The sequence below is a fragment of the Purpureocillium takamizusanense genome, chromosome 3, assembly GCF_022605165.1.
Source record: "Purpureocillium takamizusanense chromosome 3, complete sequence".
Lineage (NCBI taxonomy): Eukaryota > Fungi > Ascomycota > Sordariomycetes > Hypocreales > Ophiocordycipitaceae > Purpureocillium > Purpureocillium takamizusanense.
In genome coordinates, this window is record NC_063070.1 from 815,774 (window position 1) to 833,589 (window position 17,816).

The 17,816-nt window shown below is 60.0% G+C and overlaps 5 protein-coding genes across 5 annotated transcripts; 4 read left to right on the forward strand and 1 right to left on the reverse strand.

The window, feature by feature from the left end:
- Nucleotides 1-3,588: 3,588 nt before the first annotated feature.
- On the forward strand, nt 3,589-3,990 carry JDV02_003769 (uncharacterized protein; the record flags this gene model as incomplete). Its single annotated transcript, XM_047984932.1, has 1 exon — nt 3,589-3,990. One exon carries the CDS (start codon nt 3,589-3,591, stop codon nt 3,988-3,990), a length of 402 nt encoding a protein of 133 aa, XP_047840907.1.
- A 2,247-nt stretch (nt 3,991-6,237) lies between these two features.
- Nucleotides 6,238-8,957, reverse strand: JDV02_003770 (uncharacterized protein). The gene has a single exon (XM_047984933.1). It carries the CDS (start codon nt 8,748-8,750, stop codon nt 6,540-6,542), a length of 2,211 nt encoding a protein of 736 aa, XP_047840908.1. The 5' UTR covers nt 8,751-8,957; the 3' UTR covers nt 6,238-6,539.
- A 267-nt stretch (nt 8,958-9,224) lies between these two features.
- Nucleotides 9,225-11,120, forward strand: AIM24 (Altered inheritance of mitochondria protein 24, mitochondrial). The gene is made up of 3 exons (XM_047984934.1): nt 9,225-9,495; nt 9,564-9,682; nt 9,740-11,120. Exons 1-3 carry the CDS (start codon nt 9,318-9,320, stop codon nt 10,607-10,609), a joined length of 1,167 nt encoding a protein of 388 aa, XP_047840909.1. The 5' UTR covers nt 9,225-9,317; the 3' UTR covers nt 10,610-11,120.
- Nucleotides 11,121-13,124: 2,004 nt separating this feature from the next.
- On the forward strand, nt 13,125-14,733 carry JDV02_003772 (uncharacterized protein; the record flags this gene model as incomplete). Its single annotated transcript, XM_047984935.1, has 2 exons — nt 13,125-14,239; nt 14,307-14,733. 2 exons carry the CDS (start codon nt 13,125-13,127, stop codon nt 14,731-14,733), a joined length of 1,542 nt encoding a protein of 513 aa, XP_047840910.1.
- A 595-nt stretch (nt 14,734-15,328) lies between these two features.
- JDV02_003773 (uncharacterized protein) lies at nt 15,329-16,241 on the forward strand. Its single transcript, XM_047984936.1, has one exon. It carries the CDS (start codon nt 15,388-15,390, stop codon nt 16,066-16,068), a length of 681 nt encoding a protein of 226 aa, XP_047840911.1. The 5' UTR covers nt 15,329-15,387; the 3' UTR covers nt 16,069-16,241.
- Nucleotides 16,242-17,816: the final 1,575 nt, after the last annotated feature.

Genomic DNA, 17,816 nt, shown 5'->3' on the forward strand with positions numbered 1-17,816 from the left:
CCAATGGCAAAGTGAGTCCATGGTGCCCTGTCAGTGATACATTCGGATCCGAGAACACTAAAAAGTTCTGAGCATAAGGCATGCAGCCGCCCGTAAGGCGTAACATGTCATTCGAGGCACTCATGTTTTCGTCAACCTTGTGTGTTATCATCATGGAGCCATGGGTAGGTCCCGTGCCAGAACAGAACATGGCCATATTCTCTGCGAGCGTGAGGTGTGTGCGCCCAATGAAAGAATGTGACATCTTGTCTCGAAAATCGATTTGTCCGCCAACGTGGGGGCGAGTGGCTGCATTGAGGGTGCGGGAGGCGGCAGCCTTTCTGGGGGCAGTCTACTTCGTATTTATGGGCATTAAGAGGACACGATTCCGTAGGGCAGCGTCTCAAGTATCTAGTAGGCAGTGGATTGCCTGGCTTACACGACCTTTTGTCATGGCATTGCGGGGGAAAAAAGGAAGAGAGGGTGTAAGGCGTGAAGACAATGGTGATGCTGCAGCAGATGCGTGAGTGGGTGGGTTTTGCCGCTCTTCCACGTGGTTTATCCGCGCGGTGCTGGGGCTCGAACGGATGTACGTATGAATTTTAACCGCGGGGAGGGCCGGTGCCTGGAATTGAAGCACCTCGATGGGTCTCCTCTCGGCTGGGTCTGCTCGTGGGTTGTTGTGCAGTCGGTTCAAGGCGCAGCAAGCCAGCCGGGTGACGATGCAGGGGGGCATTCGCGCCGTCGTTTTGCCATCTGTGCATTACGGCTAGTAACGTTAGTAACTGAGTGGGCTGGGTGGTTGAATTGGAGCCGTGGAATCGTCGGCGTCTGCCCAGAAATGGCTGGTTGCCAGCGAGGGGTTCTGACGGAATCGTCGATTGTTGGTCGCGCAGAGTGAGGAGCTTGAATCAGGAGCTCGGGGATGATTGCACGACGACGCGCGCGCCTTGGCCGGTTTGCGTGCGTGCTGTGCTGCAGGTACAGACGTACCCTTGGTCTCCATTTGAGGCGGTCGTGAAATTGGCCCGACGCAAAACAATCACTACACTTTGTGCCAGGGCGGCCAACAGCAGAACCGACGACGACGATCGATCGACGACGAATGGACGGGCTGATGAGGTGAGATGGGATGGATTGGACGACAGAAGAATGCTCGCCGCTTCCTTGGCCGCCGCCTCCTGCGTTCGAAGAATGCGGGCGGCCCGCCCCCAACCGAACTGACCGCATACAGTAGTTATGTATATTTCGCAGGTGGCCGCTGCCAGTCGAGCGCCTGCGCCTCCACGGCCTGCTCCACACCAGCAGCACGGCGCTTCGTATTCCTTCTTTTCTCGCCGAGCCGCTGCTGCTCATCGAGTGGCGATGGTGTCTCGTTTTTCTTCTCTGCGGTAGATGGTGGCGTGCTGGCTGCAGCGCAGATCCGGCGAGGCGGAAGCACCCGGGAACACGATGCAAGAGAAGGGGGGGAAAAGCAATATACGGATACTGTACTGTACGTTCACGGGACAGACGGACGCACGCGCAGGACAATTGACGGACGTCTCTGTGACAGGCAAGTTAGGACGGTCGTTGGTTGCAGTTCTGACGCGGCGCACAGACTGTTTTGCTTGCTGTCGAGATTTATTTGAGGCGCCGCAGATGAGGATTCATGCCGCTGCTGCTGTCGCTGCTTCTGCCCTGCAACCGCGGACAAGGTGTGTTGGAAGGGACAGACAGTGTGCAGTTCCCCGTCAAAGATTCTTCGCCCGCTTCTTTTCCATTTTTTCCACCCGTTCGTCGTCGTCGGGGGGGGCGTTCCAGGCCCGTTGATGGAGTGGCTGCGTGTGTGCGCCAATGCACGCCCCAATGCACGCGACACCCACGCGCGTCTCGCCGGGCCTGGGTCCTTTGCAAAGAAGTGGCAGGTGGCAAGGTGGGTGGAGGAACATGGATGGACGGACGGATGGACGGTCGGTCGATGGATGGATGGATCGAATGGGATGATGGGGACTGCAGGTTGGTTGGACACCTACAACAGCAGCAGCAAGCAACCCCTGGCCCGGGCATAGCATGGATGCTGCTGGATCGCTCTCCTCTGCCCCGAGTCAGCGCGCGGCGCCGGCCTCATGAACCGAATCGACGACGGACGAACAGGGCGACAACACAGCCAACAAAGGTCTTGCCGACCGGGAGGGATGCTTCCCGCTGGCCCCCAGAATAACGCTGCCTCTGCAGCAAGACTGTTGTTGCTTCTCACGTCCCCGGCGCCTCGACGCTGCATGCTTGGTCATTGAGGTGTTTCGGACCCCCTGAAGAGGTGGGTGAGGGTGGTGGTGGTGGTGGTGGTGGTGGTGGTGATGCCAATGCAGAAAACCCTAAGGTGCCTCCTAATCCTCGCCCCTTGTCCGTTAGCGCCTGCCGCGGCCGCTACTCCCACGCGACTTGGGGCACCCCGCCCACCCGAACCAACGGTGGCAGCGGTGCCTGTTGATCAGGCACAGCGCCTCCATGGGCAGTAAGGTAACAGTTTGAAAGCAAAAGCACATCACAGCACAGGGGCCCGCCGGGCAAGCAGGGACGTTCAGTACCTTACCTGGAGAACCTCGTCGTCCCCCGCCGACAGCGTACCATCCCATGGAGCCATTTGAAGCAACCTGCCACAGCATCCATTTCGTGGCTGGCCACTGGCAGGTGTGGCCAGGATGCCGGGCCGCCGCCGCCTGTGAGCAGTTCGTGGAAGCCCTCCCCTCCCCATCCATCCATTCTCTCCGCCCCCCTGCTCCCCCCTGTCCCCTCCCCCCTGTCTGCTGGGCCCCCTGTCGGGCTGTCATGCATTGGATGGGTGATGCCCGGACGGCTCCAGCGGGCTGGCTGGCTGGTCCGTGGTGATGCTGGTGGCGGTGGCTTCCATCCTCCATTTCGCTGCAAGCATCAGTGATCCAATGGCCCTGGCCTCAACCTCCAACTCCACCTCCACCTCCCATCTCCACCACTATCCTGCCAATGCTGCTTGCTGCTCGCTGTTGCTGCTGATGCTGGTCCCGGTGGTGTTGCTGCCGCTGCCGCTGCCGCTCCTCCCCGCTCCTCTTCCTCCCCTACCTTCGTTGCAGTACTACTACTAGGGTTCCTCACTCTCCCAGCGGGTGCGTTATCGAACCCTTTCCTCCTTTTCCAACCCCCTCAACCCCCAAACCGTCACGGCGCCCGTCACTCCTTTTACTCGCCCCTCCAAAGCGTCGTCCCCCCATTTTCGGCATCGAGGCGAAATTCCCGGCGACTTTCAGTCAACCTTGCCAAATACTTTCGTTTTTAACCGCCAGCCGGCTAGCCATCCCGCCCAACTATCTTCCTTGCCTGCGTCTTGTCCCCTCATCACTCATCCCGTATCCTCGAACCAGCCCCGACGCAGACACAATCACCGCTCCAATTCGACCGCCGCCGTTGTGGCCACCCTTTTCAATACCAGTCTCAGGCCGTCGAAGAAAAAAAATTACGGAAGCAGTACCTCCATCGATTTACTATCGGTCCATCCCTTGTCGCCATCGGCCGCTCACTTGCTTCGCCGTCCAGCTTCGCCCACGACCACGCCGTCCACCGCGCACGACAAGAAGCTGCTACTCCGCCGCCATGGGCCAAAGCATCATCGACCGTATCCAGGCCAAGCTGGAGCTCTTCCGCCTTGAGCAGCGCTACACGCGCCGCCGTCATCGCCGCTCCACCTTCGTCTCCAACGCCATCTACGTCGACGGCGAGTACATCTACCAGACGCCCAACAGCACCGGCTCCTCGACCGACTCGAGCGCTACCCGCGTTGACGCCCTGCACGGCGAGAGGGCCATTGCCGTCTCCGCCGCCAAGCACACGGCCCAGATGGCTGCCACCACCACGACTGTCACCACCGAGATCCCTACCGCCGAGCGCAAGCGACTAAACCGGTTCAGCTCCATTCCCAGCTTCGGCGGCGCCTTTGGCGGCGGCAACAAGGACAGGCCAAAGGTTGTGGAGCGTCGCACCAGCATGATCAGATAGACGGACAGGTTGCACCCAGAGGATACAGAACGGCGAACAAAATCCACCCCCTCGCTGGGCAACAACAACAACTGCATCGCGACAACGGTCCGGCAGCCCCCGGCGAGCTAAGCCCGGGCCTACAAACTAAAACAGATGTCGTCGGCGTCATGACTTTTCTCTTTCCCTTCTTTTTTTGCCCGACCGCGTACATAACGATTCGGAGTCCTTCTTTTACGAACATTGCCATTCGCTTTCCTTTTAATGCGGGGTTCAATTTTTACTTGGGGGTGTTTTGGTCTCTCTCTGGTGCAATCGTCGTCACCCTTCCTGCTCTGGACAATGGGGACGGGGTTCGGCATAGGCATTTGGACATGCTCACGAGGGACGACATGACGTTCTGCTTTGGGCCGGCCCTTGCTTTGGGACCGCCGCAGCAGAGCTTTTGGGGAAGTAGCGCAGCCCGCGATCCGAGCGAGGGAACGTGGAGGAGGCGCAAGGCGGGAGGAGGGCCTGAACTGAACGCCTCGGCCGGCCTGCCGAGACGCTACCGTCTATGCTGGCGGAGCACGGCATGAGGCGCAGGAGCACTGTACATATAGGATGCAATGCATGGCCGACAAGGTCCTTGACGGCTAACGTCTCGTGTAACGTGGGGTCCCCGTTCGCTTTGTGTCATGTAGCACGGAGTACCTGCGTGCGGTAGGAACGCAATTTGTCCTGCTGTGCACATGCTGTGCACTGTGACTGCTGTCATCAGTCATTTATTAGGCCGGCGAGTCTGCCTGGCATCGAGCACAGCACATTGGTTTATCTGTCTGGCGTTGGAGCTGGCTTGCTTGCCCCTCGGGTTGCCTGCGTACGTATGGGTGAACTTGGTCCCTTTGCATATCAAGTTTAAATCCGGCCGTTTTTCCTTTTTTGGGCTCCGTCTTTTTCTGTGTAGCAGTGTTTTGCATTTCCCCGCCGTTCGAACGGATGGACGCATGCCATGTCTCGCCTGCCGTTGCCCCTCCCCTAGGTCCCCTCCCCTCCCCTCCATTCCATTCCTCCTCCGTCTTCATCCGTCTGTCTTCCGTCCTCCCGCTGCTGCTCCTGCTCCTGCTCCTCCCACCACCACCATCCTGTCCCACTCTAGTACAGTGAGTTGTAGGTCGCTGACCAACATACATACCACCAGCCAGCCAGCCAGCCCGCTTATTGTTAACTGCCCTGTCCCACCCACCCCCACGCGCGTGCGCGCATACTGTAGATAGGTATTATGCGCACGACCCCCGGCGCGCAGCTGAAATTTAGAATTATTATTTTTTCGCTTCTTTTGTTTTTGTAATTTTGTTTTATTGCCATGATACTTTTCGTGCAGCGGCAGGAGGAAAAAGGCGGAACTATTACTACTACCGCGTGAGTGCGTCTGTCCTTGTTGTTGTTGTATGGTGACGTTGTTGGACGTGGACGTGGACGTGGAGGGAGGGAGCGGATGGAGTGGAGGAGGCGGCGGGCCTGAAGCTGTGACTGGGGATGTTTTGGGGGGAGGGGAGGATCCTAGTTGATAATGCACGGGATAGGGAACTGGTATAACTACATCAGTAGGTATGTATTTGTACGTGTAGGATGGCAAGGCACCACAAGCTAGGATGGTAAGATGGGAGGTAAATTGGTAATAAATAAGTATTTTAGCACGAAGTACGTTGGGAAGCGTAGGCATGAACTTGTATGCGTGAGCGCGTCCCTGATGATTTCTGATGGGCGTCGTGCGGCTCTCTTTCTCCTTCTCTGCCTTTTTTGCGCTCGAGGGGGCGTGATGAAAGACGTTTCAGGCCTCATTACCTTGGTACTTACAGAGGTAGCCTGTCCACGTGCCTGCTAACACCACCTTCGGTAGTAAAGAAATGCGGAGTGTGCTTCATAATATGTACGCACTTTGCGCATGCGTACGAAGTACTGTTCAGTAGGTACTATACTCTGTAAAATGTCTGAGCCAGATATCGACCACTGCGTCCCGGGTAAGTACCAATTGCATGCAGTGACCGACCCGGCCTGACGATGCACGCAAGGCTATGACAATGCCACGTAAAGGTAAAAGGTACGAAGTACTACTAATCTGGAAAAAGACGAAAAGTATGCATCTAACGCGACGTTCGAGTGAGAGCATACATTTCGCCGTATTTCACAGAGCGGACGCAGGACGGGAAAAGTCAAGTCTCAACAGGGTATGGAACAACGATACGACAAAGAATCCAACGCGCAACCCCCAAACCCAAACCTCCCCACCCACCCGTGTCGACGGTGCACGAAACAGCGTCATGCCCTACCTTGAAGCTTACAGCCGGGATGAAGAAAAAAAACGAGCATGCCGCCGCGCGCCGTGGACCTCGGCGCTGCGACACCTCCAGAACGCCCAAGACGCCTCACTCTCCGCTCCCGCATCGGCACCACCCAAGAGCCAGAAGAAAACAAAAAGATATGCACCTCCTCCTCCTCCCCATCCGCCTCATGCAGTTTCTCCCCTTCCCATGCCGGGTCTATCATGCGATGCGATGCAAAGACAAACATCAAAGACATGAATGCTTCTACGCCATCATGAGGCCCTCGTAGGCCCGCTCTACGGTCCGTCCGCCCATGCCGGGAAGAGCCCGCAGCTGCGTCAGGCTTTCGATGCGCGCGCCCGCCTCGTCCTCCATGGCCGCCAGCTCCAGGTAGTCGACCAAGTCGCGCGCCCTCTTGGCCCCGAAGCCGACGAGGCCTCGTATCTGCGTCAGGTCGCGCGAGTTGACCACCTCCAGCAGCTGCGACGTGCGCGGCGACGGGGGCCCCGAGTGCTCGTCGTCGTGATACATGGCGGGCTTGGACGACGCGACCCGACTCCTGCGTGGCTTGCTCTTGGCCGCGCCTGTGAGGGCCCCCTCCTCGACGTCAGCGTCGGCGTCGTGGTAGTCGCCATCGTCGTCGGCGAGAACGCGGCGTCTCTGCCTCTTCTTCGCCGAATTGGGCGGGCTTCGGTGGTCGAGCGCCGGGGCGCCTGATACTCCCAGGCGGACTCGAAGGCGCTCAATCTTGCCCAGCAGCTTGGCCTGGCCGGGAAAGTACGGGAGCGCCATCTCGTACGCCTTGAGCGCGGCCGCCTCCTCGCCCCTCTCCTTGTGCTGCCTGGCCGCCAATAGGTAGCGCAGGCCGTCCGACTTGGAGTCCTCGCGCCAGTCCTCGCTCTCGATGCGCCTTTCGAGAGCGTCGAGGCGTCTTTGCACGGCGTCGCTGAGGTCGGCCTGGACGGGGGCGGGTGGCGGCGCGTTGGCTTTTTCGGCGGCCGTCCTCGCCGCCAGGATCTCGCTGACCTTCTTCTCGACCATGGCTTCGATCTGCGCGGCGGACACTGTGACCGATTCTTCGCCTGCCGGCTTGGCAATCTTGGTCGGCCGCGCAACGACCTCGTGGTCAGACGGGCGCTTGTGCGAGCTTCGACGCGGCACGAGGCTCGTGGCGACCGTGGGCCGCGCTATGGCCGACGGCTTCACCTTGTCCGTGTACACGCTGAACGCCTTGACGGGCTTTGACGAGTCGACAGCAGCAGCCTTGGCAGCAACGTTGCCGCTGTGCACGTTGTGCGCATTCGCGAGGGGCCGCAGAGGTTGCCGTGCCGTGGTCGTGCCGGAGCCCGAGTTCGTCCTAGGAACTTGCTTGAACACGACCTCGTTCTCAATCTCGCGCACCTCGATGCGCTTCGCCCGGGAGCTGACGTTGAGGCTGCTCAGGGTGTCCAGGTGGTAGCTGCGCAGTGGCGCTAGGTTTAGGATCATGACGGTGATGCCCTTGTTCTGGCCGAGCGAGAGGATGCGCGTCATCTTGGACTCGCGGTAGGGTATGCGCTTGTCGCCCCTCCCAATGGCATCGATGCACTGGCTGAGGACAAAGAGGCTCTTGTTGATGGCAGCCGACTCGACCAGCCTCTCCTTATCATTGTCAGTGCGGCGGTTGTCTTCGGAGCCCGCCAGATCGATGGCGGACGCGGTGCTCTCGCGCACCGTCGCGCCCGTCGTCTGGGTGAGCTTGACGCGTAGGATGGCGTGGCTGCGGCTGCTGTGTGCGTTGAGCTTGGTCGCGGCCGTGACGCGGTTGTTGTTCGCCTCAATGTACATCTTTTCGAAGTCCTTGAGGTCCCCGCATGCTCGCTCCGACAGGCCGGCGACGACGGTCCTGCCGTTGGCCTCGGCGCGCAGGGGTAGTCCCGACGGCGTTCGCTTCTCGGGGGGCTCGAGGAGGTCGTACACCTTGTCGTTGTAGATCTCGTAGTACGACAGGGTGACGCGGACCGTCGTGTCGCCCTCGGTATCCTTCATGATCTTCTTGCCCCGGCGGAAGACGCCGCTTAGCAGCCGGGGTATCACCCCTCGGTCCGCTAGCTTCAGGCCGCCGCGCATCGTGTGCGTCTTGCCGGTGCCGGTGACGCCGTACGCGAATATGGTGACATCGTAGCCCTGGAACAGCGGCTTCAGAAGCGGTTGAACTGAGCGACGCGTGATTAGCCTCGGGAAGAAGCTCGACAGAGCTGTACCATGGAACGGAGCCGGGCTACCTTCGGCGGTGAACAGGGCCTCCTGGGACGTGGCCTGATCGTAGACGCCGTTGAAGGCAAAGGAAAACTCCTCGGCCTCGTTCTTCGGGTTCGGGATCTTGACGACTGTGCTGTGCTTGCCAGGCTCCACGCCATCGGCACGCACAATCACGTCCTTGTCGAGCTCCTTTTCCAGGAGCGGACGTATCCTCGCGACGACGCGAACCGACATTGCTGCAACTGGCAGCGAACGGAAACCAGAGAAGGGCGAACCAAGGAATCGAACGCACGCGACGCACAAAGGAAACGAGATACCCCGCCTGCTCGAACGCGACCTGAAGGGATTAAGGCGATGCTAGGGATGCATCTGTGCTCTGCGGGCGACAAGGAAGTCAATTGCAAGGTTGGTAGGTTTGGCGGTTGGCACTAAAGCTTACCTATGGACCAGGATCGTGGATTTGCAACGGGTTCCGTGCTGGAACGGGCTGTGTGGCGCATGTTCACAACAGTGCTGGAGACTTGCTGGCGTCGGCCCAGCAACGGGGACATGCTTGGTAGTACAGCGGAGATGGCGCCACGCGCCGCCGCCCTTCAGTGGCTTGGGTGCTGGGCACAGGGCTCTGGACGGGGGGACCTCCACTGCTTCCCGACTCGGGACCGGAAAAAGCCGCCGGACGGACGGCCCGCATCGCCCTTTCAAGGCTGCCCTGCCCGTCTTTTTGAGCCACTGCGACGTCAGAAGCTCGACTCCGGAAACCGAGCAACCTCACCACCGACCGTCACGTCACCCACACCCACGATGCGAGGTCCCTCGCCGCTGCTGGGCACCGCCCGGCGCGTCCGCCTCCGGCATCCGACGACATTTGTGTGCCGGCAGTGCAGGGCCATTCAGATCAGCGCCGCGCCGAGCACCGACAGCCCCCTGGTCGGCGGGGATGCCTTTGGAGCTCCCGTTGAGGCGGCCAGAGACATGGCAGGTGCGTACAAGGGAACGCCCGCATGCGGAAACGCAAGGCCGGTGACGCTGACGACCAATTGGGATTAGACGCGCGGTTTGAAGTTCTCGGCGCGCCGTACTCGATGCTCTCGGTCACGCTCTCGGCATCTCAAAAGCTCTACACCAGGCGGGGCACACTCGTGGCCATGGCGGGAAAGCCTGATAATGTACGACCTGATGACTACCTGCAATAGGGTCGAAAACAAGGCTGATTGTTATACCAGGCGCAATCGACGCTCTCACTACTCAACCCCGTCACGCGCGCCTTGTTCGGCGTTCCCTTTTTGTATCAGCGCATCTCTGCCACGACGCCCATAACAGCGCTCATCTCGACCAAGTCGCCGACGACGACATTTACGGTGCTGCACCTCGACGGAACGACGGACTGGATGGTATCGCAGCGAAACGCACTGCTTGCGTGGACGGGACATACCCTTTCTCTTTCCTCAAGGATCCAGCGCAGCCTCTCCGTGGCGCATTGGGGCAGCACACACTTGACGGGACGCGGATTGGCGGCGTTGTCTGCGCCGGGCCAAATCTACCAGCTGACGCTGGCGGAGGGCGAGGAATTCGTTGCCCATCCGGGCAGTGTGGTTGCGTATGCGGTGTCGCGGAACGCGCCGCAACCATTCCGGTTCAAGAGCTCGAGCCTGCGACTCCAGGTGCCGTCGCTCACGTCATGGATTCCCGAGTCCACCTTCATTAAGAACATGCGCAAAACGGACACGTACAAGTTTGTGGCGCGCACGCTCTTCAGACTGCGCACGACGGCGCGTCGCACCATCTGGGGCGACCGGCTCTTTCTGCAGTTCAAGGGCCCAGCCACGCTGTTGATGTCGAGCCGTGGCGTGCGCGTTGCTGACGTGCTGTCGAGCGAGCAGGTCAATGAGATTGCCGACGCGCCCGCGGGTGTTTTGCCGCAGGCTCTGGAGCTGCAAGGCAAGGACAAGACGAAGGAGATTTCCGACGGCGCGGCGGCGTCGACGCCGACTACGACGGAGCAGTCGGCGACCGCAATCCACGTGGCGTCGGTGCGGCGCGACGGCAAGGTGACGTTTGAGGACGTCAAGGACCTCAAGGAATTTGTGCGGTGACCGAGTTCGTTGCCAGCGGCGCGGCATGAGACATGAGAGTAGTACCTACAACTTCAATGTTTTGTGGGCACGGCGGCTGTGGGCGAGAGCCAGCCGCGCTGCGACAACCGGCGCGCGTGGGGCGGCAAAAGACCGAAGACGAGCGGTGATGAATTGCCCGTCTGAGTAGAGAAGCAAAGACACACGCCGATTTGTACAGTATAGCAGCAACTAGAAATTCGGATCCGAAGGGACAAGCACTGGCGCGCCACTTGGCCCGATCAGCCTACATCGGTCTCCGTTGGCTGCTCCGTCACTCGTGCTGACCAGGTCGGGTGCGCGGCGCGTGCATCCTCAACACGTGAACATGTGCGTCCGATCGTTCATCATCATCTCGCTTCTGCATCTACCGGCGAGGCGTCATGCCGTGTCGGGAGGCTGTACGCCAGGCGGCGAGACGGCAGTATCAAAAATTCAGTCAGCAGTGTGTCGTGGAAGCGAGCTGCACGGACTTTACGACCGCTGACACCTTACTAAACCGTTTGTGCTCCCCGCAACCCCCCTCCCCCTCCTCCTGGTCTTTGAATCTGCTGGGCACGCTTTCACACGTGGTGGCTCGCGTCTTCGCGCCTTCGCAGAAGCTTGCTTGTCGTTGTCACTGGGGACGACATGGGGGGGTGGGGCCATTGATGCATGGGGGGGGGGGGAGGGGAGGTTCGTGGCTCGCGCAAAAGTCGTAGACGCGAGGGTGGCGGCTACGTTCGTACTACTCCGTAGATGGAGGGTACGTACCAGCTAGCTAGCTAGCTGAGACCTGGCAGGGCAGGGCAAGGGGATGCGTATGCGTACCTTTGAGTATTTCGTTCGTGATGGGCCGGCCACGCCATGCCTGAGTGAGCTTCATGGAGCTGGGCTGCGCTGCGCTGCGGAAGGCGGTCACTGGGGAGTTTGGTTGTCTTGGAAAACCAGCGCCGGCTTGGGCCGAGTGTCTACTTGGTACAAAGTGCGAATACGTAGTGACGAGATTCAGCAATACATGCTAGCTTTGAGAGTGAAAAGTCATGGGTGGTAGACGCAGTAGGAACAAGTCGGGGGCGCGAGAAAGCCGAAATAATCGCAGGGTGCAGGTACATAATTTTTTTTATCTTGTTCACGAGCATGCTCATTCGGACGAACGGCCCGGCCCTATCGGGTTGGCTTGTTGGATGTACGTATGTATGTAGTTGGATGCATGCATGCACGCACTAACTACCCAGTTGATTGATGATGGGCAGGGAGGAGGAACCTTGCCGCGTCGCGATCCCGCTGAAGATATTTGTTGTCGTTGTTGGGTTGCGGCACTGCATTTTGACGTCTGGGGTTTGTTTGGCGATGTCTTCCTTTCCCCAGTTAAATCCGACAACCCGAAGACGCAAAGCCCGAAGTCGTCCTTCCCCCCCTCCCCCCACCTCTCTCTGACTCCGTCCCAAAAAAGCACATGCTGCGCGACGCCGCGCGAGAGCCAGCAACGTTGATGAAGCACGCCTCCCTTTCCATTTTGAGATGGGGGATCCCCCCGCTTGCCTGCCCGCGCCGCGTCGCGCCAGGCGTCCGAGCAACCTAGTTACTGTACCTAGCCTTGCCGGGGGGCCCAGGGCCGGGGTGGGTGTGGGAGAATGGCTCATCCTCCTCCTCCTCCCTCCTGCTTCGCGCGGCCCCGAAGCTGGAGTCGGAGACCGAAGCTCCAAGCCGCCCAAAGCGCGGGCCCCCCCTCCAGTCCTTGTGACGTTGTGCGGTAATGGCCGGCGCTTCGTGCCGCGAGAGGGTGTGCGAATGTGGGATGCGTGGGATGGGGGGTATTTTTTTTTTTTTTTTGGGTTGTTCTCTTTTCTCTTCTGCCAGCGTGCCCGTCTGTCAATCTGGACGCCTGCTTGCTTTCACACCGCATGATGCCTGGCGCGAAACGCGGATGGCTCCGGTGTAAGAACAGTGAAATAGTCGGAAGCTAGTGGGTTGACGATCTGCCCGGACGACTCAAGGGACTTTGTTCACGCCCCCCCCCCCCCTGCTGGTGGTGGTTTTGGGCCTTTGGTATCGAAAACGAGCCCGACAAGATAAATACATCGCGGCCCCTCCACTTGATGTGCCATGCTCTGCTATACGGCGTTGCTCTACCTTGCTCTGACAAAATCGAAGCCTACGGCCTAGCATCTCCATCATCGACCCTAGGTATTGTACCAGAGTTTAAGGTGTTTACTGGACCTGGGGACCTGCCGGCACGAATTGCAATATCTGTCTCCTGGGAAACTACGCAAGGTGCCACCCCTGGCGTCTATATTCACTGTCCAGTCACCCTGCTGAACGAATTCGCGAATATCCCGTGTTCGACGCATGGTGACAGAACTTGAGACGCAGAATACGACACAAAGCACTGGTTGCGACCTTGAACTCTTGTGCCCTCGTCCGGCATACCGGCTTCGGGTCGCCTCTCCTCCAACCTAGACTCTCTATTTCTAGACAAAACCTGCGGGCGGGTAGGAGCGAGCAGTAACCGACGATGCCTAGCTCAACACACTCCGTCTCCTCGTCAACCGTGCACGAAAAGGCACCCACGCCTTTGGTAGCAGGCGCCGACGAGAAGAACCAATACCGGCCGCCTTCCCACAGCCCCTCGCAGAGCTACAAGGCCACGGCCGACGCCTCGACCTTGAATCCCGGCTCGGAGCGGGACCTTGAGCGCGGCCCCGTCGCCGCTGTTGGGGATGACGACGACGGCTACAGCTCCTCCGAAAAGCACCCGGCCGGCGCGGCGGTGCGGTCCGGCGATGCCAAGCCCGGGCAGGACCCACCACTACCGGCTCCAGCTCCGGCCGGCGGCGGCCCCCCCGGACCGGGCGACTTCCCGGACGGCGGGGTCGAGGCGTGGCTGGTGGTGCTGGGTGGGTGGTGCGCGCTCTTCTGCACGTTCGGGCTCATCAACTGCGTGGGCGTCTTCGAGCAGTACTACGTCCACGGCCCGCTGCGGCAGTACTCGAGCTCGACGGTCAGCTGGATCCTGTCGGTGCAGGTGTGGACCATGATCTTCAGCGGGACCGTCTTCGGGCGTCTCTTCGACAACTACGGCCCGCGGTGGCTTCTCTGGGGCGGCACCGCGGCCTACGTCTTCGGCCTCATGATGGTGTCGCTGTCGCGCGAGTACTACCACTTCTTCCTCGCGCAGGCCGTCGTCGCCTCCCTCGGCTCCAGCGCCGTCTTCACCTCGTGCATGTCCTCGCTCGTCAGCTGGTTCTCCCGCAACCGCTCGGCCGCGTTCGGCGTCATGGTCTCGGGCTCGTCGGTCGGGGGCGTCGTCCTCCCCATCATGATGACCAAGCTCATCGAGCGCGTCGGCTTCCCCTGGGCGATGCGCGCCGTGGCCTTCATGTTCCTCGGCTTGCTCGTCCTTGCCTGTCTGACGGTCAAGCCGCGCCTTGCGCCGACGCCGCGCCCGTTCAAGTTGGTCGAGTACGTCAACAACCTGAGGGACGTGCGCCTGCTCGTCACCATCATCGGCTTCTTCCTCTTCATGTGGGGCATGTTCCTGCCCTTCAACTACGTCCTGCTGCAGGCCGAGGCGGCGGGCACGTCGCCGAGCCTGATTCCCTACCTGCTGCCCATTCTCAACGCCGTGAGGTACGTTGTAGCGGCACTCCTAGCTCCCTCCCTAGGCGGATTTTCACTGACCCATGTCGTGTGGCAGCATCTTTGGGCGCATCATCCCCGGCATCGTCGCCGACAAGCTGGGCCGCTACAACGTCATGGTCATCATCACCTTCGTCTCGGCGCTCTTCTGCCTGGCCGTGTGGACGCCCGTCACGAACACGGCGGGCATCCTCGTCTTCATGGTCATCTTCGGCTTCTCGTCGGGCGGCTTCATCTCGCTGGGCCCGACGTGCATCGCCCAAATCTCCGACATTCGCGAGATCGGCACCCGCGTCGGCACCGCCTTCGCCATCCAGTCCTTTGGCGCCCTGACGGGCAGCCCCATCGCCGGCGCCATCGTCCAGGCGCAGCACGGCAGCTATCTGGGCCTGCAGCTGTTTTGCGGCTTCTCCATGCTGGCCGGGTCGATTGTCTTGCTTGGCGCGCGGTTCGCGCAGGCCGGCCTGAGGCTGGTCAAGGTGTAGGTCTCTAATGAAGGATTGAGATGCGGCGCTCGTGGAAAGGTTGAACGACGCTGCCGTTGGAGCTGGACTTGCGTTCATATATATACGTGGGTACATGATGACCCATGATGCCCGGCCAACGGAAGAAAAATGTAATGCATAGAATATACCTGTACGTATATACACATAATACCCAACTTTTAAGGCGACTTCACTCGTTCTGCGTCATCTTAGGCTTGGAGCAAAGAGTCCGTTTAGCATTGAAAACGACATCTCCGATGGGGCATTCGACGCCACCGGTGGCTGGTTCGCGCCAATTCTGCCCTTTCACAGTTAAGGCGAAACGAGACATTGTTTGGCTGCCAACAAACTCGGCATTGTTTTGCCGAGAGGAGCCACGAGTCGGCGCAACGTCGACCCAGGGCGCGTGCTGCTTACGGCCCGCGCTTGACTCACCATTTACGTCCCCGATTCTTGTCTTCTCAGCACGAGAATGATATAAGTCATACCAATTTGTCCAGATTGACTGCATGAGACACCTTCCCCGAGCGACGCCATAGCGTACCGGCCTACATGTGACCACCTGACGAGACCACCACCACTAACAACATGACCGCTCTAGCTATTCGGCTACGCCCAGCGCTCGCCAGCGACGCCCCCGCCGTTGTTGCCGCCATGCTCGATGCCTTCCGGGACAGCCTCTTCCATCAGCGCTGCTTTCCGACCTCGGATCCGGCGTCGCGTGAGTCGCTCGTGCGCTGGGTGGACAAGAACCTCGCGGACCCGGCGTCGCACATGATCATTGCCGAGCGCGACATCTCACCAGCACATCCTCTACGCTCCGCACCGCCTGCGGGCACAGTAGCCGACGCCGACGCTCCTCCGCCGCCTGTTGCCGGCTTCGCCCGGTGGGTTCGGCGACCCACCCCGAGTACCGCCCCGGCCCCGGCCCCGGCCCCGGCCCGGGACTCATCGCCGCCTCCGCCGCCACCGGCAGCTCCTGAGCCGCGCATGGTCTTTACGCCCGACATGTACCCGGCCGGCGGCGACGCAACGCTCGCGGCGCGCGTGTTCCAGGCCAACTACGACGCGCTCATGCAGGCCACCTCGGGCCGGGACGCCTGGTTCCTCTCCATGCTCGTGGTGCCGCGCGAGCATCAGCGCCGCGGCGTCGGCACCGCGCTGCTGCGCTACGGGCTGGAGCGCGCCGACCGCGACGGCTGGGCGGCCTACGTCAACGCCTCGTCGGAGGGGAAGCCGCTGTACGACAAGAACGGCTTCGCGACGGTGGAGCGGTCCGAGTTTGGGGACATTGTCGAGCACCACATGCTGCGGGAGCCTGAGGGCAAAAGCTGAGAAGTCGTGTATGCTTCGAGAGACGCCAGGATGGGATGATGTGCTTCTGCGTTTATACAGGTTTGGAAATACACACGAGGGTGGGCTCCCAGAACTCTGCTTCGTGTAACTATCTATAAGAGTAGACGGTGTCTGACAACATGACCTGAATGGGGCAACAATTCATAGATTGGTCTCTATGTCTCACGATGCACCTTCATCATCCGTGGGGTAAGCCACGATGTCCCCAACCCTCCTCCCCCATCGTCCCTTTCCATTGCCTCAGGCTCCCCGGAGCAGATTCCAGGCTCGGGGACAAAGGCTAACATAACAGCCTGCACGGCGCAATAGGCTCACGAACATAGGGCCGTTTCCTCCCACTCAAACCAACGACACGCGTTTCTCGAGTCCATGCACTGCAGAAAAAGCCACGAGTAAGCATCACCACCACCGAAAAATCGACCGACCGCCAGCCATTGACGTCGACATCGACCCCAACTATGAAACATAGCGCGGGCGGATTCAAGACGGCAGGCGGACCATGTTGGTGGTGACTTACCTCGAACATTCTGACTCCATTGATCTCTTCCTTGCTGCAGTGTCTGATCAACCTGTCGTGCAGCGCGGCTGTTTCGATCAAGACACCTTTTTGATAGCGCTCCTTGCTGTCTAGGACACACATTTTGTAACACGGCTCGCACATCTGCGCGTGGGCGAGTTCCTCAGGGTGTCAGTACATTGACCTGTGCCACACTCTCTCTCGCCCCCCCCCACCAGCACGCTGTGCTGCGTCCCAGCCGTGAGAGACAGTGTTCATCGTCGAGGTCGTGCACTTACGCCTGTGTACACGGTGTAAGGCTCGCCTGGTCTTGGAGCCGATCCGTGAGTGTGAGGGACCCCGTTCCCGACGACCGAGGCCAGGCCGGGGGTCACGACGCTCCAAAGAGTGGCGAGCGCAAGGACGAGCTTCGCCACCATTTTCACGGAGGGTTGACAAGGGGTGCAACTGGAAGTGGCTTCGACCGAGAGCGATGACCACGGCACCAAGGACAGGCGGTGCGAATGATGGCTGCACCTTGGCTCGCTGTGTGCTTTGCTGGGGGTCGAGGACGTTGGTTCAATGCTGGCGAAACACTGTTCGATATCTTGGTCGTATCGACGACACTGGAGTTTTGTGCACGAGTTCGATCGATTCAAGATGTTTCGCGAAACAGGCCCAGAGGATAAATAGAACAGCGGGAGCCGCCGACCATAGTACTCTACAATTATCGATGGCAGAGCGACGTTTGGTCGCAAATTACGCGTAAAGCCTCGGTCTGGACATTCTGGTCTCCGAGGGCCCAGGACGCCTACTGCCGTATGCGTTCGCGCTGGGTCCAGGTTCGAAATATAGCATGGATACACAGTGCCAGGCGGCACCCCTGCGAATGGTCGGGGCTGCGGGAGTTGGGTTTCAGCATGGGGTGAGCGATTATTACCTCGTGCGTCTTCGAAGGCGTGACGTTCTGTCGCCCGCCTCTCAAAGCTAGATCATGCCCGCACAATGGACAGTTTGAACACATGTAGCTAGACGGAGTCTATACAGGCTATGGGACCACGAGATTCACTCGATGATAATCTTCCCCCAAGAGATTACATGTAACTTGATCCATCGACGTAACGACTTGGCATGGCACGTACCAGCCCCCCCTTTCCCCGATAATGCCTCGGTCACGCACCCCAAGCGCACTGACCTGATTCATCAACTTTTCCTGTTCAGTCCCAGAGAG